Source organism: Camelus ferus, chromosome 8 (genome assembly GCF_009834535.1).
Source record: "Camelus ferus isolate YT-003-E chromosome 8, BCGSAC_Cfer_1.0, whole genome shotgun sequence".
Lineage (NCBI taxonomy): Eukaryota > Metazoa > Chordata > Mammalia > Artiodactyla > Camelidae > Camelus > Camelus ferus.
In genome coordinates, this window is record NC_045703.1 from 61,025,510 (window position 1) to 61,043,895 (window position 18,386).

General features: G+C 41.8%; 1 protein-coding gene across 2 annotated transcripts in view; it reads right to left on the minus strand.

The window, feature by feature from the left end:
* Nucleotides 1-9,937: 9,937 nt before the first annotated feature.
* RMND1 (required for meiotic nuclear division 1 homolog) overlaps nucleotides 9,938-18,386 on the minus strand; it is a 38,484-nt gene continuing 30,035 nt past the window's right edge. Inside the window, exons 11-12 of one of the 2 annotated variants that reach the window (XM_006185456.3) lie at nucleotides 10,521-10,637; nucleotides 9,938-10,160 (exon numbers count right to left, since the gene is read on the minus strand). In XM_006185456.3, the coding sequence (XP_006185518.1) occupies nucleotides 10,119-10,160; nucleotides 10,521-10,637 (159 nt within the window). In that variant the 3' untranslated portion in view covers nucleotides 9,938-10,118. Of the gene's footprint in view, nucleotides 10,161-10,520; nucleotides 10,638-11,098; nucleotides 11,278-18,386 lie in introns of those variants that run through there. The other variant, XR_004322066.1, reaches the window with a different exon arrangement.

Consider the following 18,386-nt stretch of genomic DNA (forward strand, 5'->3'; position numbering starts at 1 on the left):
GCGGCGGCGGCGGGGCTTTTCCTGTCCGGTTACGTTAAGGTCACATGACCGAGAGAGCGGAGCGACTAGTGCAAAGAGGCTGAGAGCGGCTCCCGCCGGGGGGGAGAGGCGGCGAGAGGGCTGTGGCGGCAAGAGCCCCCTCCGCCCCCCCAGCCGCCTCCCCTCCCCCCGCCCGCCTCCGCCTCCTGCTGCTCTGCCGCCGCCGCCGCCGCCTGCAGCACTAAGTACACTGCCGCTCCCACCCAGGCTCCGCGCTCTGCTCCAGCCAAACTTCTGCAAACCATGTGCAGCCGAGGCGAGGAAACTTCTCTCCACCTATTGGGGCTGGAGGCTTGAGTCACAAGCCCCATGTTTACATAAAGTGTTTAGGTAGGCAATCCTGGAGATGCTCGGGGAAGGGATGGAGAACTACTGCTTGGAGCCTTCTGCAACGTTCTTGACATCTCTTGGCCTACACCTTTGTCCGTCTGCTTCCCGTGTTAGCATAAGTTTTAACCTTCAGATTTGAAATGGAGTGGACTTGAGAATCAGGGAGATAATTGTGAATCACTAGTACCTTTATATCGCCAGTGGTAATTGAGGAGTCATACTGAAGAAGAAATGCTTGTTTGTGCTGTGTGTAGAGGTGGAAGTGCTTCCTTACAGACTAGTTGAGTGTGATGTAAGACGTTTCTGTTAGGATTGAATTTGTTGCTTATTTCAGTAATTGGGTTTTAGCTTATGAAGCGTTGATTCAGAAAAATCGAAGTGTGCAAAAAGTGTTACTTAAGGACAGTTTACTCTCCTTTAAAGTTTTGGTCTCTGAGGTACTGTTGGGGTGGATTTCAGAGGTGGCCATTCTTTTAAATTTAGAGGTCCTGAAATCTAACAGGGACGCCCTGAAAGAGACATGGTAACATGGCAAGCATGGCACTTAAGATTCTTCGATGGTCTTTCTTAACGTTTTAAAGTTTACTTGTGCATTGTTGCTGGAATTTTATTTGTATCTTTATTAGGACAATTTAGTCCTTTGAGGACTGCATCTAATGGTTTCTTTATTTTCCGTAATATAGGATTTTGAAGACTTAAAAAAAGGAATGTGGCTTGATCTGTAAGGAAATGAAGGCAGCAGTTTCCAGGCTACTTTTTGGCTATAAAGCATGATATCCTGGTTATAAGCTTGATTTGATGTGGAACGCGTTTGTTTGTTTTACAGAGCCAGACCTCAGCACAGTGCCCTGGCACGTAGTTCACAAAGTACTTAAGGCACGCTTACTATCTTACGACAGTTAATTAATATACAGAAGTGTCCCTTCTAAAAATCTGAGTGTGATTTAGTAATCCAGTTGTACCTGGGACTACTGATGACTAATTCTTTCTTTGAAGACAAAATAGGCAGCTGTGTAACTTAAATGGTCCAAAAGTGAATAATAGATTCAGTACTTACCCACCTCGAACTTTTTTGTTCTTTGATCAGCTAGATAAATGATTTGTTAAATGTCTGCCTTGCAAAACCAAATTCTAACCCTGGTATAAGTATTTCTAGTGCGTTATCACTAAAACATCAGAGTTGGTCATCAGACCGGCATGGCGGGTTCCCTTGGATTGGCTCTACAGTTGAGATCTATTTCATCTCATTAGGAAACTAAAGTGATTTTGATTGGTAGACACAGAGATCTTTGGGTTCTTAATTCTTTTAGACTCTGGACTTTAAAGTGTATGGTCTGATGAGTGCTTACATGGAGAGTAAAGTGATTTAAAGGGAACTGAAGGAAAAAGGGGCAAAACTAATGCTAAAGTTTTAGATGAAGCTATTGGGCAGAAAGTTGCCTATGTGTCTCAAGTAGTTGGGCTTGAGGCAAAGTAACTATGCTTATTCTTAAGATCAATGAAGTTTCACAGAACCACATGTAGTTGTATAGGAATAGACCCAGGGGTTATTTCTAAAACTCTTGAATCTTTTTCCTAGAGAAAGTGCTGTCAGGAGTATCCTTGTCTTCTAGAGCTGCTGCTCTCAAATTTAGAGCTGGGCTGCTTTGCCGCTAGTCCTTTCAAGGCATAATCATCCATTCTTGGATTTTGCCAAGTATGCCAATCATTTTGCTTTTTAGTCACCATCATCAAATAATAACCTTATAAAGAATGCTATACAAATTATATATGCTTTCTACAATTGGTTGAAGTAGAAACATTCAGATGGGTACATATGCAAATATTGGGGAGAAAACTTAGTTCTTACAGAAAAGAGCTAGTAGTGTATTTCAGGATTAGACCAAGGGAAGCTGTCCATTAGTCTGCTTGTGGGAGAGCCCCAGATGCCCTGAGTTAAGTAATAAGAAAAATAATTTAAGTCATCATTTTAGTGTTTGTGTACTGATTTATTTTGCATTTTGAAAATAAATTTGGCAAATTAGGGTTTCAAAAATAGTTTCACACATCTTACCTCCAAGAAAATCACAGTGTAAGCAAATAATCTGAATGGATTCATCAATTTAGTTATGCATAAATATTCTGCAGTCTTGTGTTGCTGAAAGTTCTGTTGTATGTTATGCTGAGATACAACCAGAAAAATATGCACGCACTTGTGTTCTGAAGAGGATAGTTCCAGTGAGACTTGGACAGTGGGCAGAAAGCTATTTAATAGTACTGTACTTAACTTTTTCTTTTTTGGATAAAAATTTGTATGCCTTCAGATTGAAGTTAGAGTTTCCTTTAACACTGATGATGAAAGTAATAGAGGAAGTAATACATGTGGGTAGATGCCAAAGCTGCTTTTTCACTACATAATTTTTTGAAGGATGTTCTATGGGTAATCTCTTAAATTAGGAAAACAACATGCTTTTTACATGCTAGATTTATGTCTAGGGCAGATACCACGCCTTCTGTGTTTTATATCAACTTTAACATATAAGTCAGAAAAGATGTATTTTGAGTGTTTTATATTTCGTTGTCTTCATTAAAAAGTTTATAGAAAATGCTTATTTTATAATTGGTTATTACTGAGACTATATTCCTTCAAAGATTCCCTATTCTTTAGGGAATTGTTTGTTTTAAACTTTTTAGTGTAGGCTTGTGGGTTTCAAACTTCCTTGGTGTGATTCTAAGAAGTACATTTTATTAAATGTTACCTGGTACACATGTATATGTGTAGTTGAAGCAGTTTTCATGAAACAGTACTTGTTATGAGTTATATATTCTGTTGTCTTTTCTATTTCTTTTTTTTTTTTTTAAATAGCTGATTGTGGGACCTTAAATTGATTTCATAAAACACAAATGGATTAGGGTCCACAGTTTGAAAAACACTGGTATATTAGTTTTTAGTATTAGTTGCAGTTACAAAGTACCCCAAAACTTGGTGGTTTAAAACAGTAAACATTTGTTTACTCAGAGTTTCTGGGGGTCAAGAATTGGGGGATGGCTTACTTAGGTGGTTCTGGGTGTTTTTTATGTCAGGATGTTGACTAAGGTGGAGAATCTGCTTCCCAGGTGGCTCACACTCCAGCTGGTTAGTGCTCAGCAGTTCTCAGTTCTTCTCCATTGGGCTGCTTGAGTGTCCTCACAACATGGTGGTTGGCTTCCCCCAGAGCAAGTGATCCAGGCAAGAGCAAGAAGGAAGCCACACCATCACTGCCGCATGCTGTTAGTTACAGGCAAGTCACTGAGTCCAGCCTTCAGCTAAGGGAGAGGAAAGTTAATATCCATGCCTTGAAGGGAAGAGTATCAAAGGATTTATGACATTTTAATATTTTAATAACTACCACAGTTCTGTATTTTTCCTGTTGATGGGGGAATTAGGACTGAACCAGAATTCTTGCTGAAGTCAATCTGTAAGTAATTATCCTAGTTAATTAAGTCAGTTTTTTCTCTGAGGGCATCTAGTCAAGCTTCCTCAAGCTTAAATTTGAGAAAACAGGCTCAAAAAAGTTAAGTAAGTAACTGGCCAGGCCCATTCAGTCTTTAGGAAAACAGATTTTTCTGATTTTTGTCTTAAGTAATTTGTGTGCTGTTAGAGATGAGAAAGTTGCCTGGTTATTTTTAAATCTTTTCTAAAGAGTTAATAAAGGGTGGGACTTTTGTCCCTAGTCTTCCAGATTGTATCCTTCTACATGATAGTAGTTATACTTTCAATTTATTTGGCCTACATGTAATGCTTGATGTCTTTTTGAATTTGCAGACCCCTCTTACCGGCACCTCTGTCCCAGTTGATTTTTAGAGGAAACAGAAAATGTACTTATTAAATGAAATTAAACTGCTTTATTGTTAGCACCTTGTGCTGTCTACATACTGACGATGAGATTGTAGTGTGTAACTGTTCCAGTTAGCACATTTCCAGGACCTAAAAGATGTCATAACTAAAAGACAATTAGAGTATGCGTGTAAAGAAAACTATACCGTGCTTTCTACTGTGAGATTTTCCAGGAAGCTTTGGCTCTAGAAGGATTTGTTCTAAGACTAGTTTTGGCTTACTGGTACGGAAGCGGGGTGAGTCCCTGACATTGGTAGTGTGATGAAGCCAGGATAAATTTCTAAGACCTGCCTTGATTTTTTCTTTTCTTATTAATCCATTAGGCTTTTCTGAGTAATAGTGGGGATACAGTAAATCATCTTACACTTTTGCTATTATGGAGTTAGATAATGGCTGCTTTTTTCTTAGACTGCTTCCCAGTTTCTCTTAGCACCAGGATACCTGACAGGTCCTCTTCTGCCCTAAAGCACTAGTTGTACCTTCTTATGTAATTATTCTTCCTGCTTGATATTTGTCTACCTGTATCTTGTTACCCCCTTCCCCACCGTAAAATCCTTACGGTGACATCCTTTTATATATACTGCTGGTACTCAAATGCTTGTAGAATTGAAGTGAATTCGTAGTTAAAGGACCTAAGATGATAATTTCTCCCATGAGAACTGAATGAAAAAATGTTTATTGTTGTAGAAAACTTCTGGAAATAGGTTGTAGGTGCGGATGGTGTATATGTTAATAACTCTCTATTCCTTTGATGCTCACAGTCCCCTGGGGGAGAAAGAACGCAGTCATATACTTAATACACTGTTCTGCACTGCACGTATGCAAAGTACTGTGGTGGTGTAAATGAAGCTGGTATTAAAACTGAATCTTGAAATGGGTGTTTGAAAGATGAGGCTTGGTTTTGTGATATGTTGGAGGCTTGTGCATTCTCAGCTTTACTCCTTCATTATACATCTGCCTTGAATTGTTTTGTCGTTGGCAAGTTGCCATCATACTTCGCTAAGTTGCCTCTTTCTGAGGCAGGCACATTCTTATTATTTCTCTGGAACTGTGCTGTCCAGTTCAGTAGCTCCTAACCACATGTGGCTTTGTCAGTTAATACCACCCTGGCCGCATGTACTTCAATAGCCACAGTGGGACCAGAGGCTGCCATAGTGGACAACACAGATGTTACTGAACATCTGTTGTCACAGAAAGTTCTGTTGGACACTGCTGCTCGGGTCCTGTTTTGTTCATCTGTACATTTTCACATTATCTGTAGTGCATTGAGTTAGGAAACAGGATGAGGAAAGTTAATAGCCTCCTGACATTGGGAGTCACAGTGCTTGGTATTTATGAATAGGGGAAAGTGTCGGCTATTACAATGGTTAAGAATACAGGTTTTGGAGTCAGATCTGGGTTGGAGTCATGCTCTGTCCCTTGAGCTGTTTGGCTTTGGCCATGTTAACCTCTGAGCCTCCGTTCTCTTGTTTTGTTCAAATAGGAGTAATATTTATCTCAGAGTTGTGTGAGTATGAGAAGTGTACGTAAAGGGGCACAGTATCTCAGTAAATGATAGGATCATTAATATATTTTAAAAATAATCACTGATTTAAAGTTTTTAGAGTTATCATACAGTCAACTTTTTTTTTTTTTAGTGTCAGTTCTGTGAACTTGAATATAGGTGGTGTACATTTATGTAACCACAGTCAGGATACAGGACAGTGCTGTCACTTGAAAAAACTCCCTCATGCTGTCCTCAGATACTTAACTTCTTCCCACACCTCATCTCTGGCAGCCACTGATTTCTTCTCCATCTCTCTTTTTGTCTAGCACGTCTGTCTAGTGTGTCATAAGTGGAATCGTATATAGTTTTTTGAGACTGGCTTTCAGTCAGCTGAGTTGAGTGAAAGAGTCATAAAAAGTTGTAACATGTTATCAGTAGCACAGCTGACTTTTGAAGACATTAATTTTGAATTAGTATTTCTTAAAAAAAAAAGTCTGAATTTTTGCTTATAGAATTGTGTTTTTCTCGAGGTTTTATGTTTGAAAGTGAAATAAATGATGAAATTTGTAGTGAAAAACTACCTCCCCCAGTTGATGACCACTGTGTGTATGATAGCAACTTGTTTTTATGAAGGTAGTTGCTCATTGGTAGGGGAGGTTCCTGTTCTTAGTTTTATTAAAGGTCTGTAGAGTTGCAGCAGAATCCTGTTTAAAGAGATGACTGTTTAAACACCACTCATTTCTGAAATGTGGTCTGAAGGTGGGAGGTAGGATAGCCAGCTGGCTGGCTGCTTTATCCATGCTTTCCCCAGCATAACACTAAAAGTCTGGCTGCTCCAGAAAATCCCTCAGTGCCAGGAAACCCAGTATCTAAAAGGGCCACGTGAAGAAAATGTGAAGGTTCCAGTTGATCAGATGTCATCAGTGCGCCATCAGACAAGGCGTTTGATACTGGTTTGTTGCCCTCTGTAAGTCTTCATTTGAGTGAGGTGAAGAAGGTCTAGTCCGTGTTTTTTATGTTAGCAGTATTTTAAAAAATTGTTATGGTAAGCACGTTTGCAAGGCTTATGTGTAGAAGCGAAATTTTAAGTTCTCCAGCTTATTTAGCTATTGTGTTCCCCTTTCCTGACTTTTCATATTATCTCTTCTGTAGATTTCTTTGTAGAGCATTTCTATAAGCAGATTAGTCAGCTGTTACCTGCTGCCTTCCTTACAGTGTCAGCGGCATGGAAATAGGGGCCCTTAATGTCTTAGCGCTGCATTGTGGAGCGTAGAGTCGCACGTCATAACTTCTGAGTAAGTACTTGTTGAATTGCATGAAAGAATGACTCTCTGTGAGTAGGTTTTACAGTCCTGCATGCTCTCCAGCCTATTACTATAACAGTCTAAGGGATGTTGAAACATTCTGTTTTTCAAGAAATGTTTAAATCTATGTTTCGTTTCACGTTGTGCAGGAGTGAGTATGTGGACTTTGAGAGTCCTGTTTTGTTAACCCTTTGTGAGGAAGGCTTCCTCCAGGAAAAGGAGTTCGGAAGACCGTAACTCTTAAAAGTGGCAGTGCAGAAGCAGTGGAGAGAGATTGGAGGTATTTGGAGAACTTCCCTCTGCTTCTCATCCACATCCCCTTCTCCTAGCACTCGTCACACACACGCACTTTGTAAAGGCAGGAGGAGAGCATGGAAAGACTGGGTTGGAGAGGGAACTGAGCCGCCTAAGATTGAGTATGTAGTACATTAAATGGAGGTGCTAATGAGTTTTTTAAAATCTGTATCTCTAATTTAGTGAGCATAGGAATTTCTTGGGAGAGTTGTAAAAACCATTCCCCAGCTGCAGCCTTGGTTCTGATTGTGGAACACAGGAGTCACTACCAGTTGTGAACGCCCAGATGTTTGCTGATGCACTTAGTCTGAGGACCATACTTAGGAAAAACTGCTCCAAGTGGCAAAAAAGACAATAATTAAATGATATGATTACATTTTGCCAAAAATAATACTAGAAATAATACTGCCTGGTGTATGCAAAATGTGGAGTTTAAAAGGCCTTTTTGGGCTTGCACGGAAGAGCCAGTTCATTTTAAACAGTGGAAATACTGCTTTATAGTTAAATGAATCTGGATGCAGCACTCACTGACATCTATCTTTGTCTCAGACATGATGTTTCTTAACTAAAGATTCAAAGGGGATCCTGGGGACTTGATTCATTCAGCCTTATCTAGTCTCAGAATCGTGTGGATTTTTTACCCAGATGGATTGTACTAATAACAGTTAACTCATAGCTTTACATGTTAATTCCATTAATCCTCATGGCAACTCTAGGGGGTAGTGTTGTTATTATTAAACCCATTTTACAGATGAAGAAACAGGCCCAGAGAGGTTCTGTGATTTGCCTAACATGATACAAACTAAAGTGGTGTGGAGCAAGGATTCAAATCCAGATTGGTCTTAACCATGTGATAGAAATTTGATACCACTTTAAGGAGTGCTTCTGGAGACACTGGGGAATGTACTTAACTTTTTAGGCTCTCACTATTTTGCTATAATCTCTTGGTCATTTTGTTCTTAGAGAAGTTGTGGTCTTCAAAAACTTTCTTGCTTATATTATACCTAAAATAATTTAAAAAAACTTCTGTAACTTAAGTTGAACCTTTTATCATAAATTTATATACTTGAAAAAGATGTAATTTCTGATACAAGTATTGATATTTTGAGATAAAGGTGTTATGTCTGTCTTGAACATGTCTTAGTGGAATGTAATCCCGTAATAAGTAGATGTCCACCATGATCCATTTAAACAAAAGTGAACAATTGAAGTCTAGCGTTCCTTTTCCCCCCTGAAAAACTGTATTTGTATTACATTTCCCCCACAAAACGTTATCCTAATAAATTTTTATGCTTGAAGGTCTTATTGATTATCCTTTGGTTCTTTGTAGCAATTTGTAAATAAGTTGAAATGTTAAATTTTAATTTGCCATGACTGTAACACACTGACTGCTTGTGTTCTTTTTATTATTAAAATTTTATAATTACACAGTTGACCCAAACAGCAAATTGTACACACTGAAACTTGGAGTAAAATTTTATTGGAAATGGCCCCCCTTAATAGGTGGGGGAAAACATTGTCTCCATTAAAGGAGGCTTCATTGACCAATATTGGAAACTGTCCTCCTTTGGCTTTCTAAATATATTTAAAGATTTTGAAATAGAGTAGACCAAACTAAGATTCAAGATGGGTGAGATGCCATCTGTAGGTTGTGAGATGGGAAAGTGGGAAAGGAACAAGCTTGATTTGCCACCTACAGGTGTGTACACAGGCACAGCAAGTTTATGAAAGTGCTTATATTGAACTTGATCTAGAAGGCAGTTCTCTAACTGTCCATGTCCACGTTCCCTGGAAGGTCCTTGGGTACCTTGGTATAGGTACCTGAGATAGAAGACTGGTACTCAAGAACTCTTGCCGTGTGCTGAAAGACACCAGGACGTGCACCTTCACACTATTCCAGCAAATAAATACATGACTGTCCTCAGTAAGGGTATAGATAAATATGTATTCTCTTGGTAGAATACTACGTAGCAGTTAAACAAAATTTAAAGTGACAGTGTCCCCATTTAAGATAGTAATACTCTGTTCATGGATGTGTATATAATGTATGAAAAAAATAGAACATTTAAATTCATTGTGGAGAGGGTAGTAGGGCCAGGCAAGTTACGCATAAAAATGAGGCAAATAGAGATTTCAAAAATTTTCTTTAAAAAAAAAATCAGTTCAAGATGGTAAGCACATAAATGTTAAAATCTTTGTTCTCGGTATATTTAAGTTTCCCCAAAGTATGTGAGAAACTTTAAAAAAAAGTTCCTCTGTGGGAAGAATATTTTGACTAACTTGGTAAAAGGATAGAAACTACTGATTAATAAAAGGAAAGTGCCCGTAAGCAGTCTGATTCACATTATTCCTCCTAAAATAGATAAGAGTTCATTTTCACCATGAAAGCCTATCATGGTATGTATTTCAGCACACTCCTGTGTGGTTCTCTTAGGGCCGAGACTGGGATTTCTTGGGGAAATGAATCCCAGTCTTGGGTGGGAAATGTTAAGGAGCAGGGTCTGAGATGTAAGCCTTCTAGATTTAATAAGTATCGTTGCCTGGATTTCCCAGATGCCAAGATTATCCAAAACTCTTTGAAATATACAAGGAACATTATCCTTTAAAGTTGTCTGTTAACAGCCCAAATGCCAGGTTCCTCATAATTTTTATTCAAGCAGCAATACATTTAGGAACTGAAAAAGGTCAGTGTAACAATTTCTTGATTTACAAAAAATTAAATACCTATTAAAAAATTTTAACAGGTGAGCATTTATTTTTGATTGTAGAACTTGAATATCTCCTTGCAATGACACTTTTCCTTTGGTCATCACTTGATCAGAAAAAATACTCGTCCCAGCTCAAACATTACCTTATAAATAAAAAATGAGACTTGTTAATTTCACAGCAAATCATTGGTACAAACTAAAATGATTTTTCCAAGACTGATTAGTGAAAAATGGTACCTGAAGTACCATTTGTCCCACATGGCAAGCTGCAGATCTGAGGCACAGGTGCTTGCTGTTGGGCTGTACATTATACATTTGCAGCTAGACCTTTTCTGAACGCCATCCTTAAAAATGTAGAACTTTTCCAAAAATCATATTTGATGCACTTGCAAAATACTATGACAGTCGAAACTTGCCTCACTTCCAAGTAGACTTAGTATTTAGAACAGGGTCATGATCTTTCCTGCTATTATTTTCAAGTCACTTTCATAAGAGTTACCTACCTCTATGGTGATGAGGATGACGATCATCCATTCCAGGCGGAGTGCCCTCTTCTCTGTCAGGTGATTCCGCATAAGGTCTGTTAGCTCCATGCAGTGTTGAAGTTTTTCATTCATTACCTGCATTAGAAAAATGTCAAAGTGTCCTGTGTATTTAAACAAATTCAATTAAGAAATTAACAATTACATGCTTCAGAATTCTAAGTTTGAAATACGTATGCAGTGAAAAACTCCCTTCAATTCTTGCTCCTCAACACTCTCCCCAAAGGTAACCTTCCAGTGTTACCTGTCTCCTTCCTGTGAATCTACCCAGAGACATTTTGTAATGCAGATTTGGCTGCAAAAAATACTTTGCATACTGAAGCTTAGTATTTTGATGGAAGATATAAAAATAAAATTTTTGAGTCCTAGTGTTTCATAGCTGCTCTTGGATGTTTAGCAGTTAATAAAAACAAGCTTGAAATACGATTCTTTTAGCATGGCCTTAAGATGACAAAAACAATGATTATCCTCTACTAAAACTGTTCTGAGTCCCACTGTCAAAAACCGCCAACACAAAACTTGACCTGCTGCACACTCACCACTAGGTGGCACTGCTTTTAACACAGCTGCAGAGTTTCTGCATTCCGATGTCCCACAAGCTGGTTGAGAGAGCTCTTACAAAACACACAATCTTTGAATTTAAGACTTGAATGTGACCAACGGTGAGTTATACCTCTTTAATCTCTCTGTGTCTCACTTTCTTTTTAAATTGCAAAGTCTGGAAACAAATTTTTGAAAACAGTTTTTGGATTCCTCTGGAAAACTCCCAGGGTATACTGAGAGTGCAGATACAGTCAATTTGAGACAAATCATAGACGCGTGTCTGGGGAGTGACAAATGTGCTGTGCACTATATTCACTGTGATTTTGCCCACAGCATTTAGCTGCCTTTCTAATGAGAGCAAACCCATGGGAACCACGCTGATAACATGTTTGCCCACGTTTCCAGGCTTTGTGGTCACCCTGTAGTTTCTAATTTGTATACATGCTTAGAACAGTGCCTCTTTCTTTCCTCTCTTCTCTTCCTATTTCTAATGGCTGCTGGATCTTGGTCTATAAATATGCTCAGCCTTAAACTTGATTCTCTCTTCAAAACGCTGACCCAGCCTTCTTCCATTTTCTTTCAAATCCGACTGAAAAACAGACATTTTCTTCCTCCACTTCCTTAGCACCCAACCTATTCCTTAGCCCTTAGAAGCTGTAGATATCACAACCCTCCTGAAACTTTCAGGTGTCTCCTAATCGCCTTTTCTTGGTTAGATTCTGAAACCTCAGTTTCAAGCATTTGACAACACCTTGAAATGCACACTTCCTTTGGCTTTTTCTCCCCTAGGTACTAAGTTCTACCTCTGACCTCATTCCTTTTGAGTCTTCTCCACTTCTTGCCTGTAGATGACATTTCCAGAGTCCTGATCTTGTCTCTCCTGTCCCCTAGCTCTGCACCCTCCCTGAATGCTCTGCCCACTCTGGTTTGTGTGCACGCTTCCTGAACTTAAGTCATTTCCGTCCCACCATCACTGCTTCCGTGATACACAGGTGCCAATTGTACTAGTATTTAAATTCCAAAAGACTTAACTTAGAAATGTTTATTTTAAAAGGAAACTATCATTGCCAAAATGAAAAACCAGTATGACATGAAACAGTGTTGGCTACACAAAGCTGAGCCTGATGCCTGGTGAGACTGGGAGACCGCACACATTAGAGGGCCGGCCAAGAGCCACTAAAGCCACACGAAGCGTGTTTTCTCGCCACTGAAAAGAAATGTTATTTGCTTCAACGCTTCAGTGTTATTTCAGGATCCATGTGTTACCTAAGTTCATCTCCTGTACAAGTGTATATGTATCCCACATTTTGGGAAAGACTGATTTAAACTACTATTTTTCGATACGTCCCAAATATAAATGTTTAACCCTAATTTTTCCTCTGCCTGAATTTCTAACTGCTTATAAAACATCTTACTGGTTTCCTACCAGCACCTTCAATTTAGTATTTCTCAAACTACTGTTGACACCTGTTCAAGTCTATCCCTCTTTCCAGGTCCCCTAGCTCAAATCAGTTCACACTATCTTCTCAGTCACACAACAAGGAAACTTTTGATCTCTAATCTGCACTCCTGGACCCCGGCACTTCAGTTATCCTTGCTGCAGGAGTCTGGGCTCTGTTCTCTCCTTACCATTTCTGAATATACCTGGTAGGCCTTCATCACCTATCTGCTACCTCTTAAAACGGGTCTGTTTGGCTTTTTTTAAAGGTGGTGATGGTTTCATTTTTTTTTTTTTTGCACTGACACCAGAGTCCTCATCCTGAACTCTACAAATATTGACCATGTCACTTCCTTGCTCAAAAGCCTAGAACATCCTACCACTGCCTTCTTGATAATGCGAAACAATCCGATCATTTAGTCCAATCACACTTTGGTTGGTGGCATCCTCTTCAACCTGTGTGAAACCTTCTTGACCCCCTGCTCCTTCCTCTGTGCCCCCACCGCCCTGTTGTTCAGTACTTACTTTGTTCGGCCTGACAGTCACCTGCTGTCTGCCCAGCACCCTTCCCTCCTGCCTCCTTTCTTTTGGGGAGTTAATCTTCCATCACAACCACATGATGCTGCCAATCATGGTATCAATACCCACCTGACACCAACCCCTAACCCCTCACCCCTCCACCGAAAAAACCTGAGGGCAGACGGGGTCGCTACAAGACCCAGGCTTGGCCAACCATGAACCCAGCTGCCTTATCACAGGGCTGGTCAAAGCGTGGACACATGTCCCAATCCTTTGAAGTTGCTAGGCAGAGTGAAATGTAAGCTTGGACAGTCCCTCTTCCCACCACCCCTTTCTCCCCATCTCAGAGACAATGCCACTGAGAAGGAAAGAATGTGGCCAGACTGGCATAGAAGATGCTGAGGAGAGACACAGTCCTGCTGACCTGTCTGGCTCTGGGCAACAGGCATCCCCTGTTCCCACACTCCCTCTCTGTTTTTCTCGGTCACGTGAGCCAGTACATGGTGACAAATCAGCAAGATCACCCCAACTGTCCTGCGATGTGCGAGCAGGAGAGCCCCACCTAACACAGGCTCCCTATTTCATGAGCTCCAGGGTCAGGCATGTTTCGTGCACACAGGTGAGGGAGCAGGAAACAGGCGGGGTCACAGAGCTGGTAAACGTGCAGGAGGCTGTAACCAGGCAGGTGCCGGGAAGAAAAGTGGGGGTGCTGAGAGAGAGGATTTCAAGCAGAGGAAACAGCACGGAGGCAGGTAGAGCTAGACAGCGAAAGCCCTGGAAGTGCCTGGAAGAGAGGCTACAAGGGTAAGTTCGTAGCAAATTGTGAGAGGAGTAACGGTCCCCCCCAGAGATATTCACAGTCTAATCCTGGGACCCGAGAACAGTACACGGCAAAGGGGAATTAAGACTGTACGAGAATGAAGGTTGTTCAGTCAGCTGATCTTAAGGTAAGAGAAGAATCCCAGATGATCTGGGCCGGCCCAGAGCAATCACAAGGGTCCTTAAAGGTAGAAATGGCTTGGCAGAAGATCTCGGAGTGATGCGACGTGATGCCTTTGAGGGGTGGAAGAAGGGACTGTGAGCCAAGGGAAGCGGGAGGCCTCTGGGGGCTGGACAGCCAAGGAAACGGGTTCTGCCCAGAGCCTCCGGGAAGGAACGCAGCCCTGCCAACACCCCGTCAGACTTCTGACCGGCAGAACTGTAAAGTGATACATTTATGTTAAGTCAGTTTGTGGTAATTTGTTACAGCAGCAAGAGAAACGAGAATACACGGTGCTCTGATGCTGGAATCTTCTTCTGCAGGTAAGGGAGTCAGTCCTCTGTTCAGTCTTCAAATATTTGTTCAATATTTACAAGACTGTGCTGGGCAGAGGAGATGGACCAGTGAATAAGACAGATGAGTCTCTGCCTTCAGCTCCGGGGTCCAGTCTCGAGGCTGGGAGACAGTGAAGAAGGTATGAGAACAGCCCCGGGAGAGCCGGGGCCAGGGCAGTGGGGACGCCCGTCAGCAGGCCGGCGCTGGAGGCGGGGTCAGCCCTGTCCCTCCCTGTTCCACCAGCCCAGGGTCTGTCATAGAGATTTTCAGTATCTATTTGGCAACAAATGAATGACACTTAGGAGAAAATGAAAGACTGACTGGATGTGGAGGATGAAGGAGGAAGAGGAAACCAAGATGAGTTTCAAGTTTCTGCTTAACTGACCAGGTGGGTGAGGCTACGGGGTGGTGCCGTTAGGCGAGATGGGCAAGGGTTGATGTTTTCTGGGAGAATACAGTGAGTTTCACTTCAAAATCTTAACCACTGGTTAATTCTACAAGGATTGAGCACGTACTCTCTGTTAGACCTTTGCCAGTGCTAGTAGGAAGAAAATAATCCTGTTTTCTGATCTCACGCAGCTTAGGTTCTAGTGGGGAGTGACACACGTCATTAATTCTACAAAGGATGCTGTGGATCTGTCCGTGTGGAAGATCTGTGAGATTTGGTAGGAAACCAGAAACACCTGGAAGGCAAACGGGAGGCTGAGGTGAGACATACCATTTGAAAATTACCAGGAAAAGGTGGGAGTAGAAGTCGTGAAGATGAACAAGATTACTCACGGGGAGAGAGGAACCACCGAGAGAACCTGGTAGGACACCAACCTGAGAAGACGGAGCGAGGGACCCCCTGCGACCTGGCTTCTGTCCCTGCGACACACCTGTCACTGCTCTCTGCTCTTCAGTGGTCTCTCAAGTACCAAAGGAAATGACTACCTCCATCCTCAACATTCTGGATTGATTTTCAGCACATCTCACACCTAATCACCCCTGCTTTTCCCAAGATTCTTTCTTCTAGGAAACAAAACAAAACGAACAAAAAAATAAAACAAGGGAACAATGTTCTTCTAGCACAACCGCTGCTCTTTCTTTGTGCTGCATGTCTTCTTGTGAGACTGGAAAGCTTGCTGAAGGCCAGGACAGGCTCTTTTCTTTTTGTATTATCTACAGTGTGAGCATCGTGTTGAGCACCATCAGGGAGGCTAAATTCTTTTAACGCCTCCTAAAGAATCTTCACATAATCCAATTAGTCTTAACTGCCTTTGGGATGCGAAAATACTCTTGAGAGGTGTCGTTTGGGAACTTGTAGGTATGCTTCACACCTCGTGTGGAAGATTTAAGAAAGAAGAGAGGTCTCAGAGTAAGGCTGGGGAGCGAAATGAAGAACAGTGAGTTGTCATGACTGAATTCAGCCAAGTAGCCGACAGTGGTAGAGAGAACTGGCCCCTCTGACATCAGGAGGACACGTTCAATGGAATGTGAGGAGAGTTCCACAAGGGTGGCAGGTGCCAAAGAAATTCCGAAAGCATAAATTCTGACTGTTACATAAGCAGCTTTCAGAAACAATGTGTCCAAATTTGTTACATAAAATGTAGTTCAAACCCAGGCTGCGGTCATGTTTCCAGGCGGTCACCTCCTAGAGGTCTCCCGCCATACCCTCCCCTTGGGCCCAGGAGCCGAATCATCCCTCAGTCTCTGGTGAACTCATCATATATTCAGGGGGAAAGCCGCTTCTGCCACTTTTGCTGCTGTGTTTTAAGGAAGGAGGCGGGAATCTCATGAGTGTAGTTCCAATTTCATGTAAATCCCTTTTCCCCCAATACCTGCTACTTCTACTTTTAGCTACCTTGCCCTAGTTCCTAACATAGAATCTAGTAAGGATGTGGCAGAAGTGTGTAATTTATAACGATAATTTAAATGAAACTTGAATTTTAGCTCCTAAAGAAAAATTAAAGTGGATTTCCAGAGTCTGTTGGCACCACAGGCTGAACGTTTGTGTCCCCCTCCTCAAATTCTTATGTTGAAGTCCTAACCCCCAGTGTGATGGTATTTGCAGATGAGGCCTTTGGGAGGTGACTAGGTTTAGATGATGTCTGAATTAGTGTCCTCGTAAGAGGGAGAGGCACCAGAGTGCGTGTGTGCTCTCTCTCCCTGCTTTGTGAGCACATGGGGAGACGGTGGCTGTGTGCAGGCCAGGAGGAGGGCCCCCACCAGGAACGGCAGGTGCACGTGTAATCAGATCACTTCGATGCAGAGTGGACTGCTGCCTCTGAGGAACACGTACAAAGCTCTCCAGCAGCACAGATACAACCCGTGCCAAGTTTAAACAGACCTTTATTTTTATTCTTCAGGACACTACCTGAATTTTCCACCTGTTTACAGGACTGATAAGTGCAATGTATGTGTTCTCCCAGGGACTCAGTTACATAGAGTTCACATAAGATTAAAAAAAAAAAAGCCACAGAATTGACTTGTTCCAGGACTCTTGCAGTTTCGAGACTGAGCAGACCCTGCCCACCTGCTCCCTGGGTTGCAGAATCAACTTCCCAACTGGGCCCAAAGGAAGCCTCTCCACTGGGAGGGGCACTGTCCCCGGAGAGCCCCACGGTGCCCTCCTGGCATGCTCCCTCCCCGCTTTAGCCGAGTGAAGACAGGCAGTGCTTTCTCTGGGTTCCCCTTCCTGCCTGGCGCTATGATTCTCGTCCCGCGAGTTGATGATTTCACTGCACTTCCATGTTCGTTATCGATCCCTGTTTTGACATTTCTCATCCTCAGCCGTGACTTTCGTGTCGAATGTACTAAGTTCTTGAAGAATCTTTCTGTCTTTATACTTCTCCTCCTGGACCACACACAGTGTATTTCCTGCTCAAACCACCTTCACCCTTGGTGACTGTGACCTTGTTCTCTTCTCCTGTACTCCTGTCCACGAGGGACATGTGAAGGACATCATGGGCAACAAAATCAAAGGATACTGTGATGTGAGGAAGGACACAGGATTTGGGAGGGAGGAGATGGGGAGGATGCCCAAGCCCAAACTTGCCCAGCAGCTGGTTTATCTTGGTTATTGCTCAGCCACTGTCACTGACTTAAGTCAGCACAACAGGCTGGCTATCAGAAGAGGTCTGCATCTGCTTGGCCTCATCTCAACCATCATGGTTCCTTGAGAGGTCTTCATCCCAAGAGAAAAAGGAGAGCCATCCAAGAGCTGTTAACTTTGGACTGCTTTCAAGCCTGTCCCCAGTAAGTCAGGCTGCCTCAGCCAGGCTGATGCTTCTGCTTAATGTCCTTAAAGAATTCTCACAAGAGGCTTTCTTTTGAAATTAACTTTGTTGAGTCATAATTTACATACAGTAAAGCACATTTGTTTCCACTCTAAGTATAAAATGTGAAGACTTTTGACAAAAATATACCCATATAAGTACCAGTCACAACCTTTCTTTTTTTCAAAATTTTATTTATTTTTTTTAACAGAGGTACTGGGGATTGAACCCAGGACCTCGTGCATGCTAAGCATGCACTCCACCACTGAGCTATACTCTCCCCACCCAGCCACAACGTTTCTATCGCCTCAAATTCCCTCGTGCCTCTTTGGAATCTACTGCCCTACCCCCACCTCCCCAAGCCCTAGGGAATCCCTGATCTATTTTCTATAACCACAGATCAGATTTCACTTTCTAGAGTTTCCTATTAACAGCATGTATTCTTTTGTGTCTAGATTTTTTTTGACTCTGTTATTCATCCGTGTTGTTGCATGGATTGGTAATTAATTATTTCTACTGCTGGGCAGTATTCCACTGTATGGAGATCCCTCAGTTTGTCTGCCCATTCTCCTACTGATGGACATTCGACTGCTTTTCTTTTGGCTATTAAGAATAAAGCTGCTATGAACATCTGTGTACAAATTAATCTGAGGACATATGTTTTCATTTCTCATGAGTACTTAGGAGAGGAACTGGTGGATCATTTAGTAACACACGACTAAATTTATAAGAAACTGGCCAGGCTGTTTCTGCAA